A 23,823-nucleotide genomic window follows, 5' to 3' on the forward strand; every position below is an offset into this window, starting at 1 on the left:
CTCCTGGGTGGCTCAGTCGGTTCGGCTCAGGTCATAATCTTACGGCCTGGGATTGAGCCCCGAATTGGGACTTCTCCCTCTCCTTCTGCCCCTCCCCTCTGCTCGTGCTCACTCTGTCTCTGTCTCTCCTCTCTCTCAAATAAATAAGATTTTTTTTAAAGATTTTATTTACTTATTTGACAGAGAGAGATCACAAGTAGGCAGAGAGGCAGGCAGAGAGAGAGGAAGAAGCAGGCTCCCTGCTGAGCAGAGCTGACCTGAGCAGAAGGCAGAGGCTTTAACCCACTGAGCCACCCAGGCACCCCAATAAATAAGATCTTTTAAAAAAAAGGAAATTGTCTCCCTAATACTCAAAGTTAAGTCTTTAGTTTCTCCCACCATAACTTCAACCCAAGCATCTGCCAGCACCTCCTTATCCACATGCCCATCCCACTTCCTCCGTCTTCACAAAGCACAGGTGCATTTCTAGGTCAAGCCCAGGTTTCCTTTCTTCCTCTTCTTTCATCCCTCTGAAACCGTCTTGGGCAAACCACTACTTCTGCTTTGCCTCCCAGTTCCCCTCTGTTTCCCAGACCTAGCCCTGATACCTCCTTTTTCTAGTTATCCCCAACAGGAGTTGCAGTTGAGAAAAAGGTATGTGTAAGGAAATCTGTACATGCTGAAATTCTACTTAATGTCAACTTACTTGAGAATCAATTACTGTTACAGATAATTTACAACTGAATAAGTGACCGCTTTGTGATCAAGAGCATGTGGAGAAAATGGATATAGTTTTCTGTGCTTCCCAGCTTTACTCTCCTACTTTTCTGCAAACATTTCATTCATGGAAATGGCTTTAAAACAGCAGAATAGCTTCATTAGAAACATTCTCCCCAATTTTCAGTTACGTGCCAAACTCTCTGGCTGCTTCTTCAGAGACTCCTCCCTGACCCCCATTTCCCTCACTCTCTTTCCAAAACCTTGGCTTGCAAGTCCTTCAGATGAGTGAGCTCTGGAAGTCAGGTTCAACAGGCAAGTACTTATCAGAGCATGTGTTTCTCTAGGGTTCCAGAGGGAAATTCATTTTAAAAATCCAACTGTTATTTCCTTTTTATGTCTCCCATTTTGAAGTTTGATGCAATAATTAATTTCTCTCTTTGCTTCAAGCAAACTCAGACTTGGCTTTAGTTCTTTGTGAAAACAACATTTAATATTTACAATTCCATATGCTACCCAGTTTCAAATAGGAGAATATGGAAATCCTACTTGGGTTTCAGAAGAGAGAAATCACTTTGTGTTTCTCCTAATGAAGTTCAAAAAGAAAGTGTCTGAAGGAGGTGTTGAATGAATCAAAAACAAAAACAAAAACAAAATGTCATAATGGTAAAACTGAAGCTCTAGCTTCAGACAAAACATCAGTGGACAATTCATAGTTCAGATTTCATTTCTTTTACTAACATGGCATTTCACCCTGAGCAAATCTCCAAGAGAGTGCCGATTCGGGACCCAAGGAAGAATAGGTTCTTTGCAGTTAAACACTTCATACCTTGAGAGGAAATTGGAATTTGAAAGAAACAGCACAAAACTGGATATGGGGAGACCCAGGGTTCCATACATTCTCAGTCCCTGTACAACCAAAGTTCTTGGTGCCTCCGTTTATTCAATTGTCAGATGGAGACAGTGCCACCTGCCCTGACTTGCAGTCCACAAAGGGCTGAGTCAGACACACTGACATGAGGCACAGAAAGCTTTGAGAAAGTAAAAGTGCTGTACTGATGTCAGGTGGTTTGACATCGATTAACTTTTTATCAAGTGAGGGGACCTCTCTGGACCTCTTGAGGTTTGTGGTCCTAACCAACTTCTTCATGTCAGCTTCATGGTCATTTACATGTGTATTCTCTGGTTTTACCTTCCTGTTGGACCAGATTATGGGCAGCTCTTCTAGTTTCCGCATAGCTGGTAAAAGCAAAACCAAACTATTTGGGAGAATATTTTCTCCAGAAGCCTCCCAACACTATAAGAATATTAGGAATCAACATTTGGGATCTCAGATTGGAATTGGAGACATGTGGAATCTAAGATTCTCACCAGTTTAAGACATTATCTCCCACAGTCATATTAAGATAAAGAGGTCATGGTCGTGGCTAGCATGGAAAGTTGCACAGTGTGTGGGCTACACAAAGGGGTTAAAAACTGACTGATATCTACTTTTCTGTGCCATTTAGTTCTGAAGCCATTTACTTAAGGTGCTCTGCCTGCCCAGAGAGGGCATTTTCATCCATTTGCACAAAGGCTCCAGAATGGCTAGAGGTCTTCACTTTGGGTGATTACTTGGATTCCGGCAATGGTGGAGGAAGAGGTGGCAGCGTGTAGAGCCATGACTTTTTCCTCTCTGCTTTAATCCAGGTCAGCCACCTCTGAGGCTGCAAGCTCCTCTAGCACCCCTCCTTGTCTCTCCCCCATCCCTCTCACATGTTTTTCCTGCCCCAACTTTTTCTACCCCCTCCATTCTTCTTTCTCTTCCCTTCCCTGTGTCTCTTTCCCTCTCATTGTTTGCTGCCCTTTCCTTCTGCTCTCAGGAGACAGATGGAGTCATAGGAACCATCCTTGTTCCCTGGCCTCCTCGTTGAGCTCTCATCATCAGTGGCATCCCCGTAATCACTTAGAAGTTATGGCTCCAGGATTCTTGATACAACTACAGAGAAGTAGAAGTCTAGCTTTTTTGTTTTATCCTTTCATCATTCCGCCTGACACCCCTCTCTCCCTAGTAACCAGGGCCCATGACCCGAGCAGACAGACCCGGTGGTCTGTTTATCTTATCTCTCAGGTTAATGGTCAACTATGTTGCCTCCGTCAGATGTGTTGTCATGGGGGGGGGGGAGAAAAAAGATGTCCAGGAGACTGTGTCTTAGTCCTAAGGAAAGAATCTCAAAACGGTAGAATTTCAGGCAGCTTTCTGGCTGAGGTAAATGGTAGAGATTTTTTTTGGATAGAATAATCGCTCAAACACGTGCTCGTTCTACCTCTTTCTTTTAGGAATTTTTCACAGATAGGCTTGAAACAAAATGTCCAGCCCCCATGCCTGCCTCTCTTCTGCCTCGCTGCTTTTATGGTTGAGATTGTAATCTGTTCTCTAGAGAGCTCATATCAGGGCTTTCAACTCGACTGTCGCACAAGACATAATCATTTTCTCAGCCAGCCTGGCCCAGAATCCATGGTTGGCGGTCCAGCATCTCTTCATCACACTCTCATACACTCCTGAGCAATCCTAAACGCCCCTGTGCTTTTGGCCTCGCCCACCCCTCACGACCCTCAAGCCTGTACCTCGGGGCTGGAGTCCTTTCCTGAGCTCCGTGTCACTGTACAGGCTGCCTATCAGACAAGTTCACCTGATATTCCTTAGACGCCTTAACTCACAGGCCCCAGACGGAATGTCATTCCCCCTTCTGCTGTCATGCAAACCTTTTCCATTTCCTGGTTATTGACCCAGTCATCCACCAGCCACCCAAAGAGCCAGGAGCCACACCCCCAATGAGCTCCTCATTTCCTCCTAATTCCTCCCAACTCCATCTGGTTCTCTTGCTCTCATCCTCACTGCCAGCAGACTAGCACCGTCTCGTGCCAAGACAATTGCAAACTTGTGATCCTGGGTCCAGTCTCTCACTTTGTTTGCTCCCAAAATGATTTTTCCAAAGTGGAAAGCTAACCATATTAATTCTTTAATAATACCTCCTCCATTCAAGTACTCCTAAGGCAAGCTCGCAGCAGGTGTGGGAGGGGCCAGAAAAGCAGGGTCTGGAGGGCCCCACTCTCAGCACAAAGTTTCTTTTTTTACTCTGATTTTTACAATTTTACATTCTATTCTATAATGTGTTGGTCTTTGTTTTAAAATCAAAATAATATTTCCCCAAAGCTTCAAGCAAAATCGATCTTGCAGAAAAGGGCGTTTTATCCTGCAGCCTCTGGAACGCTCAGGCCTTCTAGTTTGAGAAACTGCTGTCCTAGCTGGAGTGCACCTTCTCTGCATGTTATACAAGGACTTTGACAAGTGTCCGCTTGTCTCTGCGGTTGCCCGACTTATCCATCTCCCTGTGATCCAGTCACACTGAACTTCTTGCAATTCTGTGAGCATCACACCTGTTCCCATCTCAGGATGTATACTTTTACTGTTTTCCTCCAACTAGACTGAGCCCCTCCCCCATCTCTCTGCTTAACTCTTAGGCCCAACTCAAGTATCATCTGCCCTGTGAAGCTGTCCATGACAAACCCTACCAGGCTGAGTTAACCATCCCTGTTTTTGCGCCACCAAAGTCCCACACCTCTCCCATAGCATGTATCCCATTAGATTGTAATTCTTTGCCTATGTCTCTCTTCCCCAGTGGACTGTGGATTGCTACAGAGCAAGTCTGTGTCTTACTCATCTTGACCTTCCCAAGCCCAGCACCATGCCTGGCCCATGCCCAGATGGGAAGTGAGTATCGCCAAGACATTTCATCCTAATGTTCTCCAGGGTTGATCTGATTGATCTGAATGACCATAAGAATGTCTCCTCCCCGTCTGTCAATTAGATGATCCCAGATGGACAAGGACACTCTTTCCTCTCCTGCTGAATTCCCTGACGAGATCTCCAGACCAGACACATGGTAGATTCTCAGTGAATATCTATTAAATATCTGTATAAACTAATGATCAGCTCCACTGTTCTCTTGAATTAAGCTACATTATATTTTCTCCATCTTATCTTTCCAGGAATCCTGATATCTCTGAATCCCCATAATGTACTAACATGCCAGCACTTACTAGACACTAAATAAATGTATAATAAATGAACAAATGAACAAATGGAGTAATATCTTCATATGTTTTTCTTAAAAAGTACATGCACTCATTTTAATTTTTTATCCTGATACCCAGTGTGTTTACAAACCTGTTAGGAACTAGTTTTTCATTTAGAAGTGGAATCTTGACAAATTAATGATAACTGAAATTATTTTGAAACCTTTATCTGTGACCAGTGTGATTTTTTTTTTTTTTAATTTCAGGCTCCTGTAGGAGAGAATTTTTGAGTGGCTTTGATCTCTTCCAGAGCTAATATAATTTAATGTATAAAGCCATGAGCCTCAGAGGAAGGGCCATCTCTGTTTTTAAGTATAAATACTCAATAAATGTGACACCGCTCTTAAGCATTTGGATAGAACTACATAAAATTCTACTACAGTGAAAAGCTTGGCACCTCATCTAGCCCACAGTGAGGGCTCAGTGAGTACTTTGCTCATCATTTATTCATTCCCTTCTAGGCTTGAATGTGGACTGTAAGAGCCAATGTCCGTGGAATATCAAAGCAGTGCCCAATTTTTATTGAGGACAACAATGCCCTTTCCTTAACCACCATTCAGTTGTAACATTGTTGCCAAGGACTAATAAAATGTACTCTTTTTTTAGCTAGGTATAAGCCAAGTGGATAGTATCTTCAGGCTGGGAAGGATTTTGTCTTGCTCAAAATTTACAGCAGTGTTTTTTAATTCTTTTTCCCTAATTTTGCACATTTCTCCCAGTAGAAAGTATCTGATCAAACGTCCTCAATCTTTGCAGAATTATTTATTTATAAATTTTATACATTTATTACCATACTGATGTATATATACTTCTATAAAAGTCATCAAAGGGGTGACATAAAAATGAATAGCAATGGAGGTTCTTGTGTTTTCTTTCCTCAACCCAACAGATTATTTTATAACTAGCCCACTGGCTAAAGGATGTACTTCTGGATCTCACCAGAAGGATCTTGGCAAGATCAGTGTTCTCCGGGGTCACTGAGTGCATGGGACCTTGGCTCACCCATTGGCTCCCTCCCTTCAATTAATCTTATCAAAAGTACCTGGTTTAAACCCTTAAGAAAAAATTAGAATCCAATGATAGAATGATGATTTAAAAGGCTTTATTTCCAGAGGAACCAGCTTTTTATGTTCATGCTAAATGCAGTACTTCACTCCAAATGAAAAGAACTAGACTTCTGATTATACTGTCGGAAAACGAGAAAGGCAATAAAGCTGCAGTACATACCCGAAGCACACCAAAAGGAGTATGGTAAGGAAAAAGGGGGTTTTATCTCACAAGGCCATAAACACTGAAAAATTAACTTTTCACTCCAGGAAATCAGCAGTCATCAACATGCTCTTTTGCAAAACATTTAAGATTTGTGATAATAACAAGTACTGCAGTGGCACTCCGTGTGGTTCTCCACTTTGGCATTTCCCATCACTGTGGCCTAAAAGGAAAGTGAGAAAAAAGATGGATGGATGGATGGATGGATGGACGGATGGAGGGACAAAACTGAAAAATGTTAAATAACACTGTCTGTAGGCAGCCGGACTAAACAGATGCTTGTTCTGTTTGTACATTCTTTATTTCAGCTAATATTTCACTCTAAAAGTTTGGTTTTGCCCTGTGTACATATGTTATATTCTCTTCCAACCCACCCCTCATCACTTCCACAGCTGTTCCTTGCATTCTGAATAAGTCCAGCTTGTCCCCACAGGTTATTTTTGATGTAAAGGGATGAATCTGTGTACCAGTGTGAAGCAAAGGATGGGTTATTAGACACTTCTGACATGAAACCCCATGGATGTGTTCTGGGGACATTTCTCAGGTTGCACTGTTAGAAAACTTCTGGGGCCCTCTAAGTTCTCACCTTGGTAAATGCTTTGGCCACACAGCATGTGGCTTCTGAAGTGATGTTCTTTGGGACCAACATCGTCTTCTTGGACCTTGCTGGAGTGGGATATGCTCTGGAGAAGCAGCAGCCCATGCATTGAAAAATTGGGGCACCCAACTTGGAGAAGTATTTGTTTTCCTTTAGCTTGCATTCTGGGCAACCTACCACCAAAAAAGTCAAAGAGTAAAATAATCCAAGAATGACTCAAAAAGAAATGGCTCAAGTGGTAGAACATGTGACTCTTGATCTCGGGATTGTAAGTTCAAGCCCCACCCTGGGCATAGAGCTTATTTTTTTTATTATTGAAAAATAAAATTTAAAAAAAGAACCTGAATTTTCCCCAATTATGAGATGGTAAATATTCTTTTCCCATTGGAAATAGAAGGAAAATAATAAACATTTTTTGGCTGTTAACTTTCATGCATAGTATCTATTTGTACTGATTGTATTTGTTTTCATGGGAAATAATTTTTGCAGATATGCATGAGAGATCTCAAGAGTCATAGTTTCTCACATAAACATAAAAAAAAAAAAAGAGGAGTTGTTTCTGTCTCTTCAACCATGGATTCTCTATCTGTGTTAATAGCATGCCTATAGGAAGCACAAAACTTGACAGATGAAAACACCATGCTCATCTGAAAGGAGAATTTTGCCCAGAAGCAAAACAGTTTCCCCTTTAGAACATGCTATTGTTTTTCCCCCCATGGAAACTCCAAATATTGACAGAGAAAAATATGTCAGAATTAAGAAAACTTGGTGAATGGAGAGCCCTGATATCAGACCGGGAGCGTCCACACCGGAGAACTGGGATTAAAATATTACCAATTGTCTAAGAAAAACCATAACCAAGAGTAGCTCACAATTTCATCACATACGGAATTATATCAGCTACTCTATGAGATCTTTCAAACAATACAGCAAAGCAAATGTATTGCATAAAATGGTGTTTTCTCATTTGTTAACTGATGTGAAAATTTGTCTACAGAGGAAATGTTAAAACCTTCTCAAAGCTTCTGGGAAAAATGTAAAAAGAAAATTGAGCTGATTAAATAAGGAGCATTTTCTACTTATAAAACTCGGATAAAGAATAATAAGGAATCTATTTCAGATGAAAATGTATATGCTGCTATTTAAATGGACATGTTCAATAAATTTTCACTATACATTATCTGAACCTAACTTAACTTTATGTGTATAGTCGAAAAGTGTCTGGATATGTACCCAGCAGCAAAGATTTATTACATTTGAAAAGGAAGTGGAAATGTAATTAATGGAGTTATTGATGTACATCTAGAAATGTGTGTTTTTCTTATTACTGCAAATCCGTTCAGCCACATACCTTGCATTGTAAACTCTCCTTCAGGAAAGGAATGGAGAATATGCAGAAACACAGACAATGTGGCCAGAATGACAGCTGCGTATTTTCTGTAGTAATCCATGGCTCTCCTGCAAAACAGAAAAAGAAAACAAAGTTACTCTAAAATTGGCTTACCAGTCATAAAAACAACTAGTAGTTTTAACAGTACTACTAATAATACTCATCAGTGTCTTGACCCCTCAGCTTATAGCTCCAAACACACTCTGGAGCCATGTAAATAAGAAAACAATTTTTCCTTAGGAAAGAGCTAGGAAATCGAATCTTTCCATTTCGCATATAAATCAATAGAATTGGACTTGATGCAAATAAAAAATTCTCTTTTTAAATACATCATTCTGCTAAGCCTCAGTGTCCTTAATTGTTAAGACATGAAACTTAAACTAGATAATGTCTAAGAAGACAGAGAAGGCGAAAGAGAGAGATAAGCTCATATAAAACAGATAAGCTTATATGTGATATATAAAATGTATAAGCATTCGAGTTCATCCTTCCCATTCCTACACTCCCAGGTGGGAGAACAGAAGGAAAGAATAATGGGGCACCTGGGTGGCTCAGTGGGTTAAAGCCTCTCCCTTCGGCTCAGGTCATGATCCCAGGATCCTGGGATCGAGCCCCACATCAGGATCTCTGCTCAGCAGGGAGCCTGCTTCCTTCTCTCTCTCTGCCTGCCTCTCTGACTACTTGTGATCTCTGTCTCTCAAATAAATAAATAAAATCTTAAAAAAAAAAAGGGAGAAGGAAAGGATAATGTCTTTTCTGCTTTTTTTTATTAAGATTTATTTTATTTATTTGAGAGAGAGAGCATGAGAGGGGAGGGGTCAGAGGGAGAAGCAGATTCTCTGCTGAGCCCGGAGCCTGATGTGGGACTCGATGTGGGACTCGATGTGGGACTCGATGTGGGACTCAATCCAGGGTCTCTAGGATCATGACCTGAGCCGAAAGCAGTTGCTTGACCAATTGAGCCACTCAAGTGTCCCTCTTTCCCGCTTTTAGTAGTGAGCTCTAAGATTCATTATCAGCGTGCAACAGTAAATGCTAACCCAGCAATGTGGCAAGAGCAGACAGCAGAGAATGTTTATCAGAGTTTTCCTAAATGCATTTCTTGACTTATTTATACCCGTAGATACAGCTTTACCTAAGCATTTTGAGTGCATAAGATCAGGCTAGCCATTGTCAGCTGAATGATTGACCATATCCAGCATTGACCTCGCCGCACGTGAGAATGGGCAAACAGGGAATTCGATTGTATCCCTACATTTCCTACAAAAACCTCATATAAGATAAAATGGGTAAGTTTTATTCCTATTTTTTAAGTGAAAGTGTTATGGATTACTCATGTTCAAACCATGAGAGATAAGATGAACAGAGCATCAGTTACCAATAAAAAGATAATTCAGAACATTTAAAGGAGAATTAGCACCAACTTTACAGAAACTTTTTTAGAAAATAGAGGAGGAGAAATAGTTTCCAACTCATTTTGTGAAGCCACAATTACCCTGACACAAAAACTAGACCAATTCAGTATGAAAGAAAGAAAGAACACAAGAAAGAAAGAAAGAACACAAGAAAGAAAATGAAAGACCGGTATACCTCATGAAATTAGATGCAAAAATCCTAAACAAAATAATAGCAGATCAAACTCAGCAATGTATAAGAAGATTTATATATGACCTACTGGGAATAATTCACATATGCAAGGTCGGTTCAGTATTTGAATATCATTTAATGTAACCTACCATACATATCAGTAAGATAAAGAAGAAAAAAAATGATTTGATATATCAGTTGACAGCATTTAATACTCTTTCATAATAAAAAGTTTCCACAAACAAGAGTCAAAAGTTTTCTCAACTTGATAAAGAGCATTTACAAAAAACCTGCAGCTGACATCATACTTAATGGTGAAAAAAATGAATGTTTTCCCCCCAAGATCATCAGCATGGCAAGGACGTCCACTCTTACCTGTTATTCAGTATAGTCCTGGAAGTTCTAGCCAGTGTAAAATGGCAAGACAAAGAAATTAAAGACACACAAAATAAAAGGGATGAAATAAAATTATATATATAGATGACACGATCACCTATGTTTTTAAAAAAAAAAGGAACCTACAGCTAAGGTCCTGGAACTAATTAGTGAGCTCAACAAGATGGCATGTTGTAAGATCAACACACAAAAATGAACTGCATTTCCTCATACTAAAAAAAAATAATGTGAAAACAAATTTAAAACACAATACCATTTACAATTGCTCCAAAGAAAATAAAGTACTTAATCTACCAACATATATACAGGACTCCTTTGCTGAAAATTACAAAAAAAAAAAAAAAAAACACTAATGAAATAAATTAAAGAAAACCTAAATAAATGGAGAGACATATCAGGTTCATGAACTGGAAGACTCAACATGGTAAAGGTGTCAGTTGTTTCCAAATTGATCTTTTTTATTGAATGAAATGCCTATCCAAACCCCAGAACAGCTTTTGTAGACAGAGACAAGATTATTATTGAAAGGCAAAAGATCTAGAATAGCTAAAACAATTTAAGAAAGAAAGTTGGAGGAATCACTGTTCCTAGTGTTAGGACTTATTATACAGCAAAAGTAATCAAAGCTGAGTGATATTGGCAGAGGGATAGATACATAGACCAAAAGAACAAAATAGAGAACCCAGAAATAGACCTACACAAATATGGCCAGCTGGCTTTTGACAAAGATGCCAAAACAATTTAACAGGAATTCAACCTTTTCAACAATGGCTGCCAGTACACTTGGACATCCATAGGCAAACAAACAAACAAAAAGTAGATACGAATTTCATACCTTGCACGAAAATCATTGAAAATGAATTATAGACTAACATAAAATGAGAAACTATAAAATTTCTAGAAAAAAATCAGGGGGACCAAGGACTAGGTTAAGAGTTTTTAGGATTAACAACAGAACATGACACATAAAAGAAAAATTAATAAATTGGACCTCATCTAGATTGTGGGTTAATGCTTTGTCAAGAAGATAAAAATATAAGGTAGAGACTTGAAGAAAATTATGCAAGCCACATATCCAACAAAGTGTTAGTATTAGAATAGACAATAAGCTCTCAAAATTCAATAGAAAAAAAAATCTAATTAGAAAATGGCAATTGCAGGGGTACTTGGGTGGCTCAGTCTTTTAGGTGACTGACTTTTGGTTTCTGCTCAGGTCGTGGCCTCAGGGTCGTGAGATTGATCCCTAAGTCAGTCTCTGAGTTCAGCAGGGAATCTGCTTAAGATACTCTCTCTCCCTCTCGCCTGCCCCTCCCCGCTCAAATAAATAAACTATTTTTAAAAGAGAAAGAAGAAGAAGAAAATAGGTTTTGCAGCAGAAAGGATATACAGATGGCATATACATACATGGAAAGCATTTAACATCATCAACCTTTAGTAACATGCAAATTAAAACTACAGCAAAATAGCATATACCCATCAGAATAGCTAAAACAAAACATAATGATAATACCAAAGACTGGTATGGATGCAGAGAAATAGGATAATTCAAACATTGCTGGGGAAAAATAAAATGAAAATTCATTTGAGAGCTTCTTTCTTTTTTTTTTAAAAGGATTTTATTTATTTGAGAGAGAGAGAGAGTGGGCACACAAGAGAGAAAGAGAAAGCATCAGCCAGGGGAGGGGCAGAGAAGCAGACTCCCCACTGGATAGAAAGCCTGATGTGGAGCTTGATACCAGAACCTTGGGATCATGACCTGAGCCAAAGGCAGATGCTTAACCAACTGAGCCACCCTGGTGCTCCATTTGGGAGTTTCTTATAAAACCGACCATATAACCCAACGGTTGTACTCAGGCATTTATCTCAAAGAAACGAAAATTATGTTCATACAAAACTTATATACAGAGAGGTTCAGAGAAGCTTTATTTATAAGAGACAAAAACTGGAAATAGTCCAAATACTTTCAGTAGATAAATAGTTATACAAGCAATGGTATATCCACATGAGCTAATAGTATGTAGCAACATAAAGGAATACATTATTGATATCCATGCAAGGCAGATGGAGCTCAAGATTATTGTGTTGAGTGAAGGTTGCATGCTGTATGATTCCATTTATATAACACTCTATATAATATAATAAAATTAGAGAGATGCTAAATAAATTAGCAGTTTTAAGGAGTTAGTGTCAGGGAGGGAGCTGAGGGGGGTATAAGACTGGCTGTAAAGGGAGCCACGTGGTGATGGAACAGTTCTGCATCTTGATTGTCATAGTTGTCATACTAATGTACACAGAGGATAAAATTGTATGAACTACACACACATTCACACACACGAGCGCACACACACACACACATACACACACAATACGAGTGAAATCTGACTAAGCTCTGTGGGTTGTACCAATGTCAATTTCCTGGTTTTCACATCGTACTACAACTAGTCACAGTATTATCTTTGGGAGAAACTGGCTAAAGTATACCCAGGACTTCTCTGTACATATTTTTGCAACTTCTTCTAAATCTATAATTTTTCAAAACAGGAAATTTATTTTTTTTAAAAAAAGGGCATTCTAAAATGAGGTTTAAAATTGCACGAGTCAAAATTTGTGGTTATTTTTCATGCAGATTGACAGAATGAGACCATATTTTGGCCAAGGTTTATACCTACCTATACATCTTTTAAGAAAAAAATTGTCAGCAGAACTAACAGTTCGTAATACAGAAAAACAAACTATATGAATATAGGTAAGGCTAAAGCAGAGGTATGTTATTATTTCTCCCTGATGTATGTACTTATACATAAATAATTATGGGTTTTATTTATCTCTGTACCTAATTAGCACCAAATAAACATTGTTCTGAGTTGGTGGTTCTCAAAGTGTGATCTGGGGACTCTCAAAACTTTTCAGTGAGTTTGTGAGATCAAAACGATTTTCATAAAGTAACCCTAAGATGCTATTCACTGTTTTCACTCTCAGCTTCTCATGAGTGTTCAGAGAAATTTTCTGGAGGCTACATGACATATGCAATTGCAACAGATGAATAAAGATGCACATGGGAATCTAGCTGTGTTCTATTAGGCCAATTTTTGGAAAAAAATTACAGAAAGATAAAACCATGCCATCTTTCTTACTGTTTTTGTTTGTTTGTTTGTTTTGGGAGTTGTCATTTTTTAATAAATATATATTTGTGTTAATATGTAATAGGCTAAATCTTATTGTTTTAAAATAAATAAATGTGTTAAAATTTTTTCTAACATAATTTCTAAATCAGTAAATATTGAGAAATACAACTTCATGAAAAATTCTTTGGACTCTTCAACAATTTTTAAGAGCATAAACAGTTTCTGAGACCACGAAGTCCGAGAACCAGTGCTTAAGTGATTTACAAAGCCACAAGGAAATTTTCAGAATTGAAACTGGTTTCCTTTTTTAAACTAGAATCATTTTTGTGCTTTGATATTGCAGCTCATATATTATGAAAATTCAGCATTATGCAGTGAACAATTATACCAGAATTAATTCAGAGAGAAACATTTATAACAAGATTGCAGAATGTGAGAGCATGAAGTCAACGTACATTTCAGAATCTGCTTCATGGTAAAGTGAAGAGCAGGTTGAAAAAGCAGAACAAAAGTCACCATTGCTGTAGCTTTCAGTAGCAGAAGTGACTTTATCTTTATTTTTAAAAAGAAATAGGATTAATCAAGCAGAAAGGGATTAACCTTCAAATCCTGAAAACATTTAAATAAATATTTTTATCATTCGAATCACCTTCAGGTCTTTCTGCTTTGGAATTTGGGAGAAAACATTAAGAATCAAGACAGGAAAAATAATTATGTCCAGCTGGGATTTATGCTATTTTGCAAACTATGCTCAATCTTATTCAGATTTCCTGACCTCAGCCTCTTTTGGGATTGCAAGTGGGTACCTTGCAGACATCCCAGACTCTCTACATCTGACGCCATGGTCAGTGCTCCAACATGCTCTTACCTCCCACCACCAGCCACATCAGAATGGTGTGAATCCAACAAAAGGTGCGTTTTCTCAACTTGGCCGGGAAAGCCTCTCTCCTCTATCTCGGTCCATCCACCTCAGTCATTTAAGAAGAGGTCCTGCTGCCAGCCTCCCCATGAAGGTTTCACACGACCCCAAAGCCGGAATACATCTCTCCACAATCTGCCCTGAACTCTAGCCAGTAATGTACATGTTGGTTTCTCCATTTCCGTGAAAACCTCCTAAGAGTAGAAACTACGCCCCTCTGATCCATCACCATCCCTGGCGGCCGGGTCTTGCACAGAGTAGATGCAATTATGTTGCACTGGGACTTTACAACAATAATAATAGTATCAACCCAAAGTTGCTAACGTAGAGCTGTCATTAAAGAACAAGATAACTCTTGAATGGGGACTTAGAATAAATGTTTAATAAAATAAAGTAATTAAAATAAAATAAAATAATTTCAAATAATAAATTCATTAGAGACTCTATGTTCTCACCAAGTCCCTAATTTGTAGCTGGCTAACATGTGGATCTCTAAGTGTTGAATATGCCACAGGTCGAAGTCACTGTATGCCGAGGTATAAAAGTCATAAGAATTTAAAAGAAAGCTTTAATAAAAAGCATATGTAAGAGCTTCAAGGTTTAAATTGTGTGTCTCATCTCTTAGTTTACATCAAACTATATGTGTGCACAAATTTAAATTTGCTAAGACTGAGGAAAAGACAACATTCTTGAAAGTATAGAATATTATTGCCATAATTTAATATTATTAATGTTTTCATATTATTTATTGTGATTATATATAAATTAATAAATTAAATTATTTACAAAATAGGTAAACGCTCTACCAGTACATATAAGCTAACCAGCTAGCTAGATAGGCCAAGTATTCGAAACATACACACACATACACACCCTGTATGTCAAATGGGGTACGAAAATCAACACCCCACTTTTGGACATGGAAGTGGCACACATACTATCATACTACAGAGGGAATTTAGTCTAAGATACTTCTGTGACCTTCTTTGGAAATACAACCCACTATCACATGAAAACTTAGAGGCGATAAATAACCAGGGTGCTTCTCTTTGCATCTCCTCTGCTCTGTGGTTTGTTTTTGTTTGTTTGTTTTTAACATTTTATTTATTTATTTGAGAGAAAGAGAGCATGAGACGGGGGAGGGTCAGTGGGAGAAGCAGACTCCCCGCTGAGCAGGGACCCAGATATGGGACTCAGGACTCCAGGATCATGACCTGAGCTGAAGGCGTTCACCCAACCAACTGAGCCACTCAGGTGCCCCTCTGCTCTGTTTTTATGGCAGAAAAAAATCCTTATAAAGTTAGGCACCTGTCTATCGATAATTCTGGCCTGTACACACATATTTGTACACACATGTATACACACATATATGGAGATGTACATATATATCAAAGATTGCTCCAAGAAGATTACAAGTGCTTGGTACAATGTGACATCCTGCCCTTCACTTGCAAAGATGCTGCTATTCCTCCCCACCCCCCACCGCCAAAGAATAAGTTTTTCGGTTTTTCTAAAGGTGGTGATGGGAGGGGTGACTCATCCACACTCTCCACACCAAGAAGCCCGTCTGACTCATAGCACGCTTTTGAGATGACTGGCTAAGACTAGAGGCACAATTCTTTTTGAACAAAACAGTAGAAATGTAACTGACTTCTAGAGGGTTAGTTAACTCAAGGCTTCACCTCATTAGCCCCATCGAACCCAGCTAACTACCAAGGAGAGGAAAAGTCCAGCTGCCTTCAGTGAATAGTAACGAATGAAAGGGAACCTTTAAGGTAGAGCCTTTAATCTTTGGCACATTGCCTGGCATGAGAAAGGTATTCAATAATCATTTACCAAACAGAGGCTCGGCCTGTTAGTTTTGTGTCTTGCCTGGTGAGAGAAGATAGCCATAGCTCAACCTGAGGAAAGATTTGAAGGAGGAACGTCACAAGGGAAAGTAGAATGTTTGCCATCCATCATCCCACAACGTCCACGGAGTCAGCATCCCCTCTGCCTGCTGCTGAATGAATGCCTCTGTTACTAGGTGGACGAATTTAAAGAGCCTGGGGCCAGTAGTAAGGAAACTCAGCTTGGAGTGACCCTGGCAACTACTTTTCTTTGCTCTCACGCTCTAGGGGCAGCAAATGGGTTTCTACCTTGTTCTTATAATGTGCTCGGCACCTAAGGTCCAGAATGAGTGTCTTGCATGATCCCATGTTCCAGCCCCCAGCCTCAATGATCCTCTAGGTTCTAGACATTCCAACATTGCTTCCAGGCACACAGAGACCTTCAGACCCATTAACATATTCGCTGACAGTTTTTCCAAAGATAATGATGTGGTTGAGCAATTGGGAGGGACAAGGAGAGTCTGGTTAATGCTCCCTCAATCTGTCCCTGGTCATTTCATCCACTCTTGGATATAGATAATTACTATTTTCTCTATCTTATAAAAAGATGAGTTTGGGGGAGGGGGTCCTGGGTGGCCCAGTCAGTTAAGTCAGCTAAGCTTTGGCTCAGGTCATGATCCCAGGGTCCTGGGATTGAGCCTCCCATGGGGCTCCCTGCTTTGTGGGAGTCTTCTCCCTCTCCCTCAACTCCCCCCTCACTCATGCTCTCTCTCTTTCTCTTGTGCTATCTCTCTCAAATAAGTAAATAAAATTTTTAAAAAATAATTTAAAATAGGCTAAAAATAAATAAATAAAAAGATGAGTTTGGGATAATTTGAGGGAAGTTCAATGTCGCTAAGTGCAAAATTTAAGGTCCAAGTTGAACCTCTGGAAGACTTAAAGTCTTTGAATAAGCACCTGCTACATGTCAGGCACCATGCCATGCACTGGTGACACAGACTTGAATAAGCTTCCTGCTCTCTGGCCCAGATACAAAGGCAAGTAACTATGAGAGGTGAAGAATGCTGTAAAGAAAGCATTTGTTAACACTGAGGCATTTGCTGGATGGAGGACATGAAAAAGGAGAGATGATAAGAAAATAAGAATAAGGAGCATCTACTTGACCGGAAGAGAATCTCTATAGCAGTAAATACATATTTTAGTGTTTTGATATTTGTTCAGGGGCTTTGTGGATTCAGTAGTCCCCATAACTTATGAAGCAGCTATAGGTGGCAAACAGTGGGCTTCAAAGCATCCCAGGATCCAGAGGAAAATAAGGCCAAGTGAAGTCACACAGATCAGGGGCAGTATCAGGGATGGGATTTCTGTCTATGAGTCACATAACAGCGTTTTGTGCCTCTTTCGCTGGGGCTACTGACATGCCATCCAGGCTGAGAAAGACTCGGAAACTTCCGGGGAATATAAGCCACAGTCATGGCTGCTTGGGCAAGCACCGGAAGCACCCAGGGCCCAGGGTCATCCTGGTGGCATGCGTCATCGGCCCAGGATCAACTTCAACAAATCATACCCAGGTTACTTTGGAAAAGTTATTTTTAAAGCAGAGTTCTTATTATTACCAAAGCCAGTATTGCAGATACTGTGTATCTGCACAGTATCTGTGCAGATACTGTGACCTTCTTTGGAACTACAGCCCACTATCACATGGAACCAGAGCTTCTGCCCAGCTGTCAACCTTGATAAAGTATGGGACCAAGTCCATCAGCCAACTGGAAGAAATGTGGCCAGAAACAGGACTGGAGCTGCTCTTATCATTGATGTGGTGTGATCTGGCTACTGCAAAGTTTTGGGGAAAGGAAAGCTGCCAGAACGACCTGTCATGGTGAAGGCCAAATTCTTCAGTAGAAGAGCTCAGGAGAAAAATTGGGTGGTTGGGGTGCTGCATCCTGGTAACTCAAAGCCATGTGGAGGGAGGAGGTCCAATAAATGCCAAAGAGTGCTTTACAAAAAACGACAACAACAACAAAAAAATAACAACAGTGCTTTGTGTCTTCACAAAACATTCAAAGGGATCCAACTTGTTTTCCAGATGAAATGGGGAGAAAGGAAATGGAAAAAAGGTGTTCCATGGACAAGAGAAATATATAGCACAACTTGTACAATTTCTGTCATACAGAACAGAGGTTTCCATAAGGAAGCACCGAACAAAAGATGACCTTGAGATATTTATCTTAAATATTTATTTTAAAAATAAAGGAAAAAAGCAAGCAGTAATTAGAAGAAAATTCAAGGGCTTATGGATTTATGAAAATAACTTTAATCCCTATGACCATTCTTTTAACCATCATATTTTAAGAAGTTTCTTTTTTTTCTTTTCTTTTTTAAAGATTTTGTTTATTTATTTGACAGACAAAGATCACAAGTAGGCAGAGAGACAGGCAGAGAGAGAAGAGGAAGCAGGCTCCCTGCTGAGCAGAGAGCCCAATGAGGGGGCTCAATCCCAGGACCCTGAGATCACGGACCCACATGGAGGGCAGAGGTTTTAACCCACTGAGCCACCCAGGTGCCCCAAGAAGTTTCTTTTCTTAATTGAATAAATTTAAGGGGCTTATAATAAGATGCACACTTTCTACTTTAATTTTTATCTAAAGGCATGTTACAATGTTAATTATGTAATTAAAATCTTGGTTTTTCCATTACCCTCTGGTTTTCCTGGCATATCAGCATTTTTTAAATTGTTTGCATACTAAATCAATAAGAAATTTTGATAAAACGGACTCTATGCACCACAAAATATTGTTCTAAATGAGAATTTCAAGTGTTTGCTGTTTAAAAATACCCAATTTTTAAAATTAACATTATTGGAATAATAAATGCTGGCAGGAATAAAACACTGGATAGTATCAGTTTGTCACTCAGAAAAGTAAAATATCCAAAGGCTAGAAAAGTTTCATATGGAGCATTATTATAGCAATATAAGAATGTTTCTTGTAACTTTTTAAATTTGTGCATTGTATTTTGTTATGTTTCTCTGAGCTATTTTGAGGCAATCTTTTGACACACCACACATCATTCCCATTTAAAAGCATTAAAGCATAAAAACATATTTCATTTGCCTTGAAGTTTTTCAATAATAGAATAGACGGGCAGGGTTATTGATTTCTCTTCCCTGGTATCTTACTTTATAAGGATTTGTTTTTCTGTAATAAAAACACCAGAAGACCTTCAAAGAGAAGCTCCTTTGTTGTTCATTGCCCCTAAGCTTTCATTTCTGTGGCAGGTTGTGCTTCCCAAAGGTGGCAAGAAAAATATATCTCAGCCCATTCCTTCTGTAGCATGACCTTGCCATTTCCACAACAAATACAGTGTGTCTAGGGGCATCTGGGTGGCTCAGTCGGTTGAGCATCTGCCTTGAGCTTAAGTCACAATCTCACGGTCCTGGGATTGAGCCCCACATTGGGCTCCCTGCTCAGTGGGGAACCTGTTTCTCCCTTTTCCCCTGCCTGCTGCTCCCCATTCATGCTCTCTCTCTTGCAAATAAATAAACCTTAAAAAAAAAAAAAAAAGAAGAGGAAGAAAACCCACAGTGTGTCTATTTCTGTACCCCATTTGACTACTGAAACCAATAGAATATGGCAGAAACAATATTGGGCCAGTTGTTAGGTGTATCCAGGCCCTAACTTGGCAGTTCCTGCTTCCTGTCTCTTAGAAGACAGTTGCCAGGGGCACCTGGGTGGCTCAGTCATTAAGCAGCTGCCTTGGGCTTAGGTCATGATCCCAGGGTCCTGAGATTGAGCCCCACATCAGGCTCCCTGCTCAGCGGGAAGCCTGCTTCTCCTTCTACCACTCCCTCTGCTTGAGTTCCCTCTCTCTCTCTCTCTCTCTCTGTCAAATAAATAAATAAAAATCTTAAATTAAAAAAAAAGAAAAAGTTACCAGATAGAAAGTGCTACTACTCTGAGATCACCCTGCAAGAAGAAGCTAACCTACACGGAGAGAGAAAAGAAGGCCAAGCAGTAAGAAATGAAGAAGTCATCCTAGATGACCCGTCCAGTTGAGCCTCCAGATGACTCCAACCCCAGCCACAACCTGACCATAAACACCTGAGAAACCCAAGTGAAAAACTGCCCAGGTGAGCCCAGGGTCACCTACAGAACTGACAGAACAGTAGCTTGTTTTACCTACTAACTTTTGGGGTAATTGGATTCACGGCAATAGATCACTGGAACAAATATCTATTGCTCTCTCTTATAACAAAAATTTTTCCTCCAGGGTCTGAAATATAGGACCCCAATCTTGCCTTTCTGCTTTCTCCTCTTTCTACTGTCCTCTTACTTTTCCTCTGTGGGAGGTTATTTCTATAACACGTATTCAGTTTACTCTATTTGGGAAATGTAGCAATGTGTGAAAAAAAAATTGGAGTGAGCATTATACACAGTATCTGCAATACTGGCTTCAGTAATAATATGAACTCTGCTTTAAAAATAACTCCTACATTTAATGGAGCACTTGTGTGCGCTAGATGTTCTTTTGGGCACCTTGAACACATAAACATATTCAATGCTGATGACAATCTTGTCAAGTATTACTTTCATTTTGGCTAAAGAAACCTTGAGGCAAAGTAACCCAGACAAAGTCACAAAATTTGTTGCTAGTGGAGCCTAGATTTTCGAATATGTCTTTACAATTCCAAACTCCAAGCTCTGAACCACACTTTGCTATACAGCCTTCAAATCTTTATATTTTACAATGGCGTTCTTAGATGATTTTTTCGGATGGTGTATCCCTAAATAAGATGCCGACATTTTTTTGTCTAGAGCAACATTATGTTATGCCAGCTTAAATATAACTTGCCCATGTAATTTTTGATTTTACATATTTATCTGACTTCACCTTCTTCAGAACAGCCTCAAGAAAGCCATTCCATCCGGATAGAGAGGCATTTTATACCTGATGGAGTTGTGAGGACTGGTGTCTGACTGTGGGAGAAAGGAGGAAACATTGGCTTTCACGTTAACAGTCCTTTGTTTGAATCTTTTTACATCTCTATGAGGAAAGCCTTGTGGTGGCACAGAATTCTTAGACTAGAAAACTATGCTTCAGAAAATTAAAGGGATCAGCCAAGGTCACGTGGAAAGTGATCTGTTCCTAAGATCCTATTTCTTCCACCTATACCACTTCTATAGCCCTATTTAGTTAATCCATTACCTCCTTTAGGACATTGATTTACCTATAGATCATGCTGTTACAATTGTCTTCTCTAATTTGTTTCCCAATATTGCCCCTGATTCCAAACTAGTTCAGCCTCAGCCCCTTTTAAACCCTCTGAACCCTAAGCCCTGTTTAAACCCTCTATTGTATTAAGGATGCTAGAACATTTTTATAATGTTATCTCTGAGTCTGATGAACCAAGAAATTACCAGATTACTTTGTGCAACATTACAATATGTAATGCTGAAATGTTACACACCAAGACCAGAATTTGCAAAGATCATAAATTGATAACAAACTACTCCAGGATTCACAATCTGTAAAAAAAAAAATAAAAGGGGGGGGGGGGGACTTGGTGCTTTGGTTTGTACTGTTCTCAATGGAAATATTAATTGATTCCTATACATTTTCTCTTTGTGAAAGCAGATTATCCTGATCTCTTTTTAGACAAGATGTACATTACTTTCTAATTTTACTATTTCTATTTCACAGCTTTACTTTGAGTTTTCATGTAAATTTGAGTCCCACATTTATAAGAAATGTACAATGAAACCGAGACTCTGTTCTGGAACATAATCAATTGCTTTTCTAGCATTGTTCACATGCTACCCTTTTCAGCAGGAAATGGTAAGAAATATGACTCAAATTTTCAAAAACTCTATTACTGAAAAGAGAGAGAGAGAAAGGAAACTTAAACCAAAACCAAAGTTAAAATTGAAATGAAAGCACATGAGCTATTCATAAATGGTAACTGTTCTTATCTTTTTTTAAATAATTCAAACTATAACAAAGTATTACAATACAATTTGGATGACCAATATTTTAAATAGTTGATCTGGCGTTGGGTCAAGTAATTATTTAAAAGGTATCTTCAGGGGTGCCTGGATGGCTCAGTGGGTTAAGCCTCTGCCTTCAGCTCAGGTCATGGTCTCAGTGTCCTGGGATCAAGCCCCACATCAGGCTCTCTGCATTGCTTCCCCCTTCTCTGTCTGCTTACTTGTGATCTCTCTCTCCCTGTCAAATAAATAAATAAAATCTTTTAAAAGATAAATAAAAATAAATTAGAAAAAGATATCTTTGGAAAATTAAAAAGAGTCCTCTGATCCAATATAAAAAAAATATTATTTTGGGGTGGGGAAAGGATTGTAAGTGCTTAGGAAATAAAAGCTCCTATGACGTTTAAATGGAGCTTCTGCATTCCCCAAGAGACCCATAATTCTTCCATGCACCCAAATCCTATTTCTTGATACTAATAAAGAGGGACAAGAGAGCACTTTTATTTTCTAGTCTCACTTTCCCAATAAGCTGCCATTTCAACTAGTGCTCATGTAAATATAAGGTTAACAAAAGTTTCCAGAAACTCTCACTGGAACACAACCAACTAGACTTGCTCAGGAGATTCAGAATTACAAGGTCATCAGTAGTAACTGGAGAAATAGCTCTGACTCTTATTTTTGTAACATTTTATGAAAGAAGAAAATGCAAACAATGTTGTCCAAAATTTTTCAGCGTGACTCTATTCACGTCTACAGGAAAACATCTATTCAGAAGATACCAGAAGCTATGATCATTCATTCAGCTAAACAAGTGAGCGGCTTTATCACTGGCAGATTGAAGATATAGTTATGCATCATTTAAAAACTGATTAGGGGCCCCTGGGTGGCTCAGGCTGTTAAGCGTCCGACTCTCCATTTTGGCTCAGATCATAATCTCAGGGTCCTTGGACCCAGCAGAGTCTGGCTCCCCACTCAGCAGGGAGTCTGCTGGAGATTCCTCCTCCCCTTCTCCCTCTGCCCCTGCCCCAAATAACATGCTCGCTCATGCTTTCTCTCTCCCTCTCTCTAAAACAAACAAAAATCTTTAAATAAATAAATAAACAAATAAATAAAAACTGATGGTAAAACAGTATCCGCAACTTATATAATATCTACTCTCCTTCTACCTGACCCCTGTAAACCACTCAAACTAATGTCTTTCAAATGACGCCCAATATTTCTTGAAGAAAATTTTTTAGATACTGACAGGCACTTGCAGATCTCAGCAGGAGACATTTGGTTTTTGGTTTCTGTTAGATAACATCTTAGCCTGTGATCACAGACCACAGTTTTGCAGACTTCCTCCCAATTCAATCATGAGTGCCGAAAAGAGAACGTGTAAATGTCTGTCTCTCTCCTCACGAAGGCTTATGCATAGCTGACCTATATTATAGAAATATTATACTCCTTACTCAATTAAAATCCCAGAAATTGTTTCATTTATATTACCTTCCTCAGGACTTTTTGCAGGATGTGTTCAGGGCAGTTGATTGTGGATCTGAAGAGGGATTTTAGCTTTGCCTTGTGATTTCTCAGTAACTACAGTTAATAAAGTTCTCACTTGTCTTTTATACCAGCAGAGTAATAAAAACTGCATGTTCCCACCTGCATCTAAGCCCAGGGATCAACAGTAAATTCCACCCAGTGATTGAATGGTCCTTCATGTAATTACCATGACATCAATTTGATCTTATCTTGTTTCAACCCTTAGATCATTTTTTGTTTTGAGCCCTTTTCAGGCGGTGGTGACTTCAAGGTCAGCCTATGAAAAGAGAGTACACTCATTATCTATGTAATTTTATCAAGACTTACACACAACATCCTGAAAGTGGACACTTTCCTATAAACAAGACTCTATTAATATTATATTTA

At 39.2% G+C, this 23,823-nt stretch overlaps 1 protein-coding gene and 1 pseudogene across 2 annotated transcripts; one reads left to right on the forward strand and one right to left on the reverse strand.

Moving 5' to 3' along the window:
* Positions 1 to 5,967: 5,967 nt before the first annotated feature.
* On the reverse strand, positions 5,968 to 23,455 carry CGA (glycoprotein hormones, alpha polypeptide). 2 transcript variants are annotated; one of them, XM_047735235.1, is made up of 4 exons: positions 23,401 to 23,455; positions 8,034 to 8,140; positions 6,671 to 6,855; positions 5,968 to 6,247 (listed from the first exon to the last, which is right to left on the reverse strand). In XM_047735235.1, the coding sequence occupies exons 2-4, from the start codon at positions 8,131 to 8,133 to the stop codon at positions 6,170 to 6,172; spliced, it is 363 nt and encodes a 120-aa protein (XP_047591191.1). In that variant the 5' UTR covers positions 8,134 to 8,140; positions 23,401 to 23,455; the 3' UTR covers positions 5,968 to 6,169. The 2 variants fall into 2 exon arrangements, with proteins under 2 accessions (XP_047591191.1, XP_047591190.1); XM_047735234.1 differs by lacking the exon at positions 23,401 to 23,455 and adding an exon at positions 14,049 to 14,175.
* Positions 17,347 to 19,265, forward strand: LOC125101653 (60S ribosomal protein L27a-like; annotated as a pseudogene).
* Positions 23,456 to 23,823: the final 368 nt, after the last annotated feature.

Source organism: Lutra lutra, chromosome 6 (assembly GCF_902655055.1).
Source record: "Lutra lutra chromosome 6, mLutLut1.2, whole genome shotgun sequence".
Lineage (NCBI taxonomy): Eukaryota > Metazoa > Chordata > Mammalia > Carnivora > Mustelidae > Lutra > Lutra lutra.

Excerpts from the sequence above, each read along its gene's own strand:
- CGA (XM_047735235.1), bottom strand. The coding sequence starts at position 8,133 with ATGGATTACTACAGAAAATACGCAGCTGTCATTCTGGCCACATTGTCT. Across the intron at positions 6,856-8,033 it reads AGGAGAGTTTACAATGCAAG|GTTGCCCAGAATGCAAGCTA; the intron begins GTATGTGGCTGA and ends TTTTGGTGGTAG. Across the intron at positions 6,248-6,670 it reads TGGCCAAAGCATTTACCAAG|GCCACAGTGATGGGAAATGC; the intron begins GTGAGAACTTAG and ends CTTTCCTTTTAG.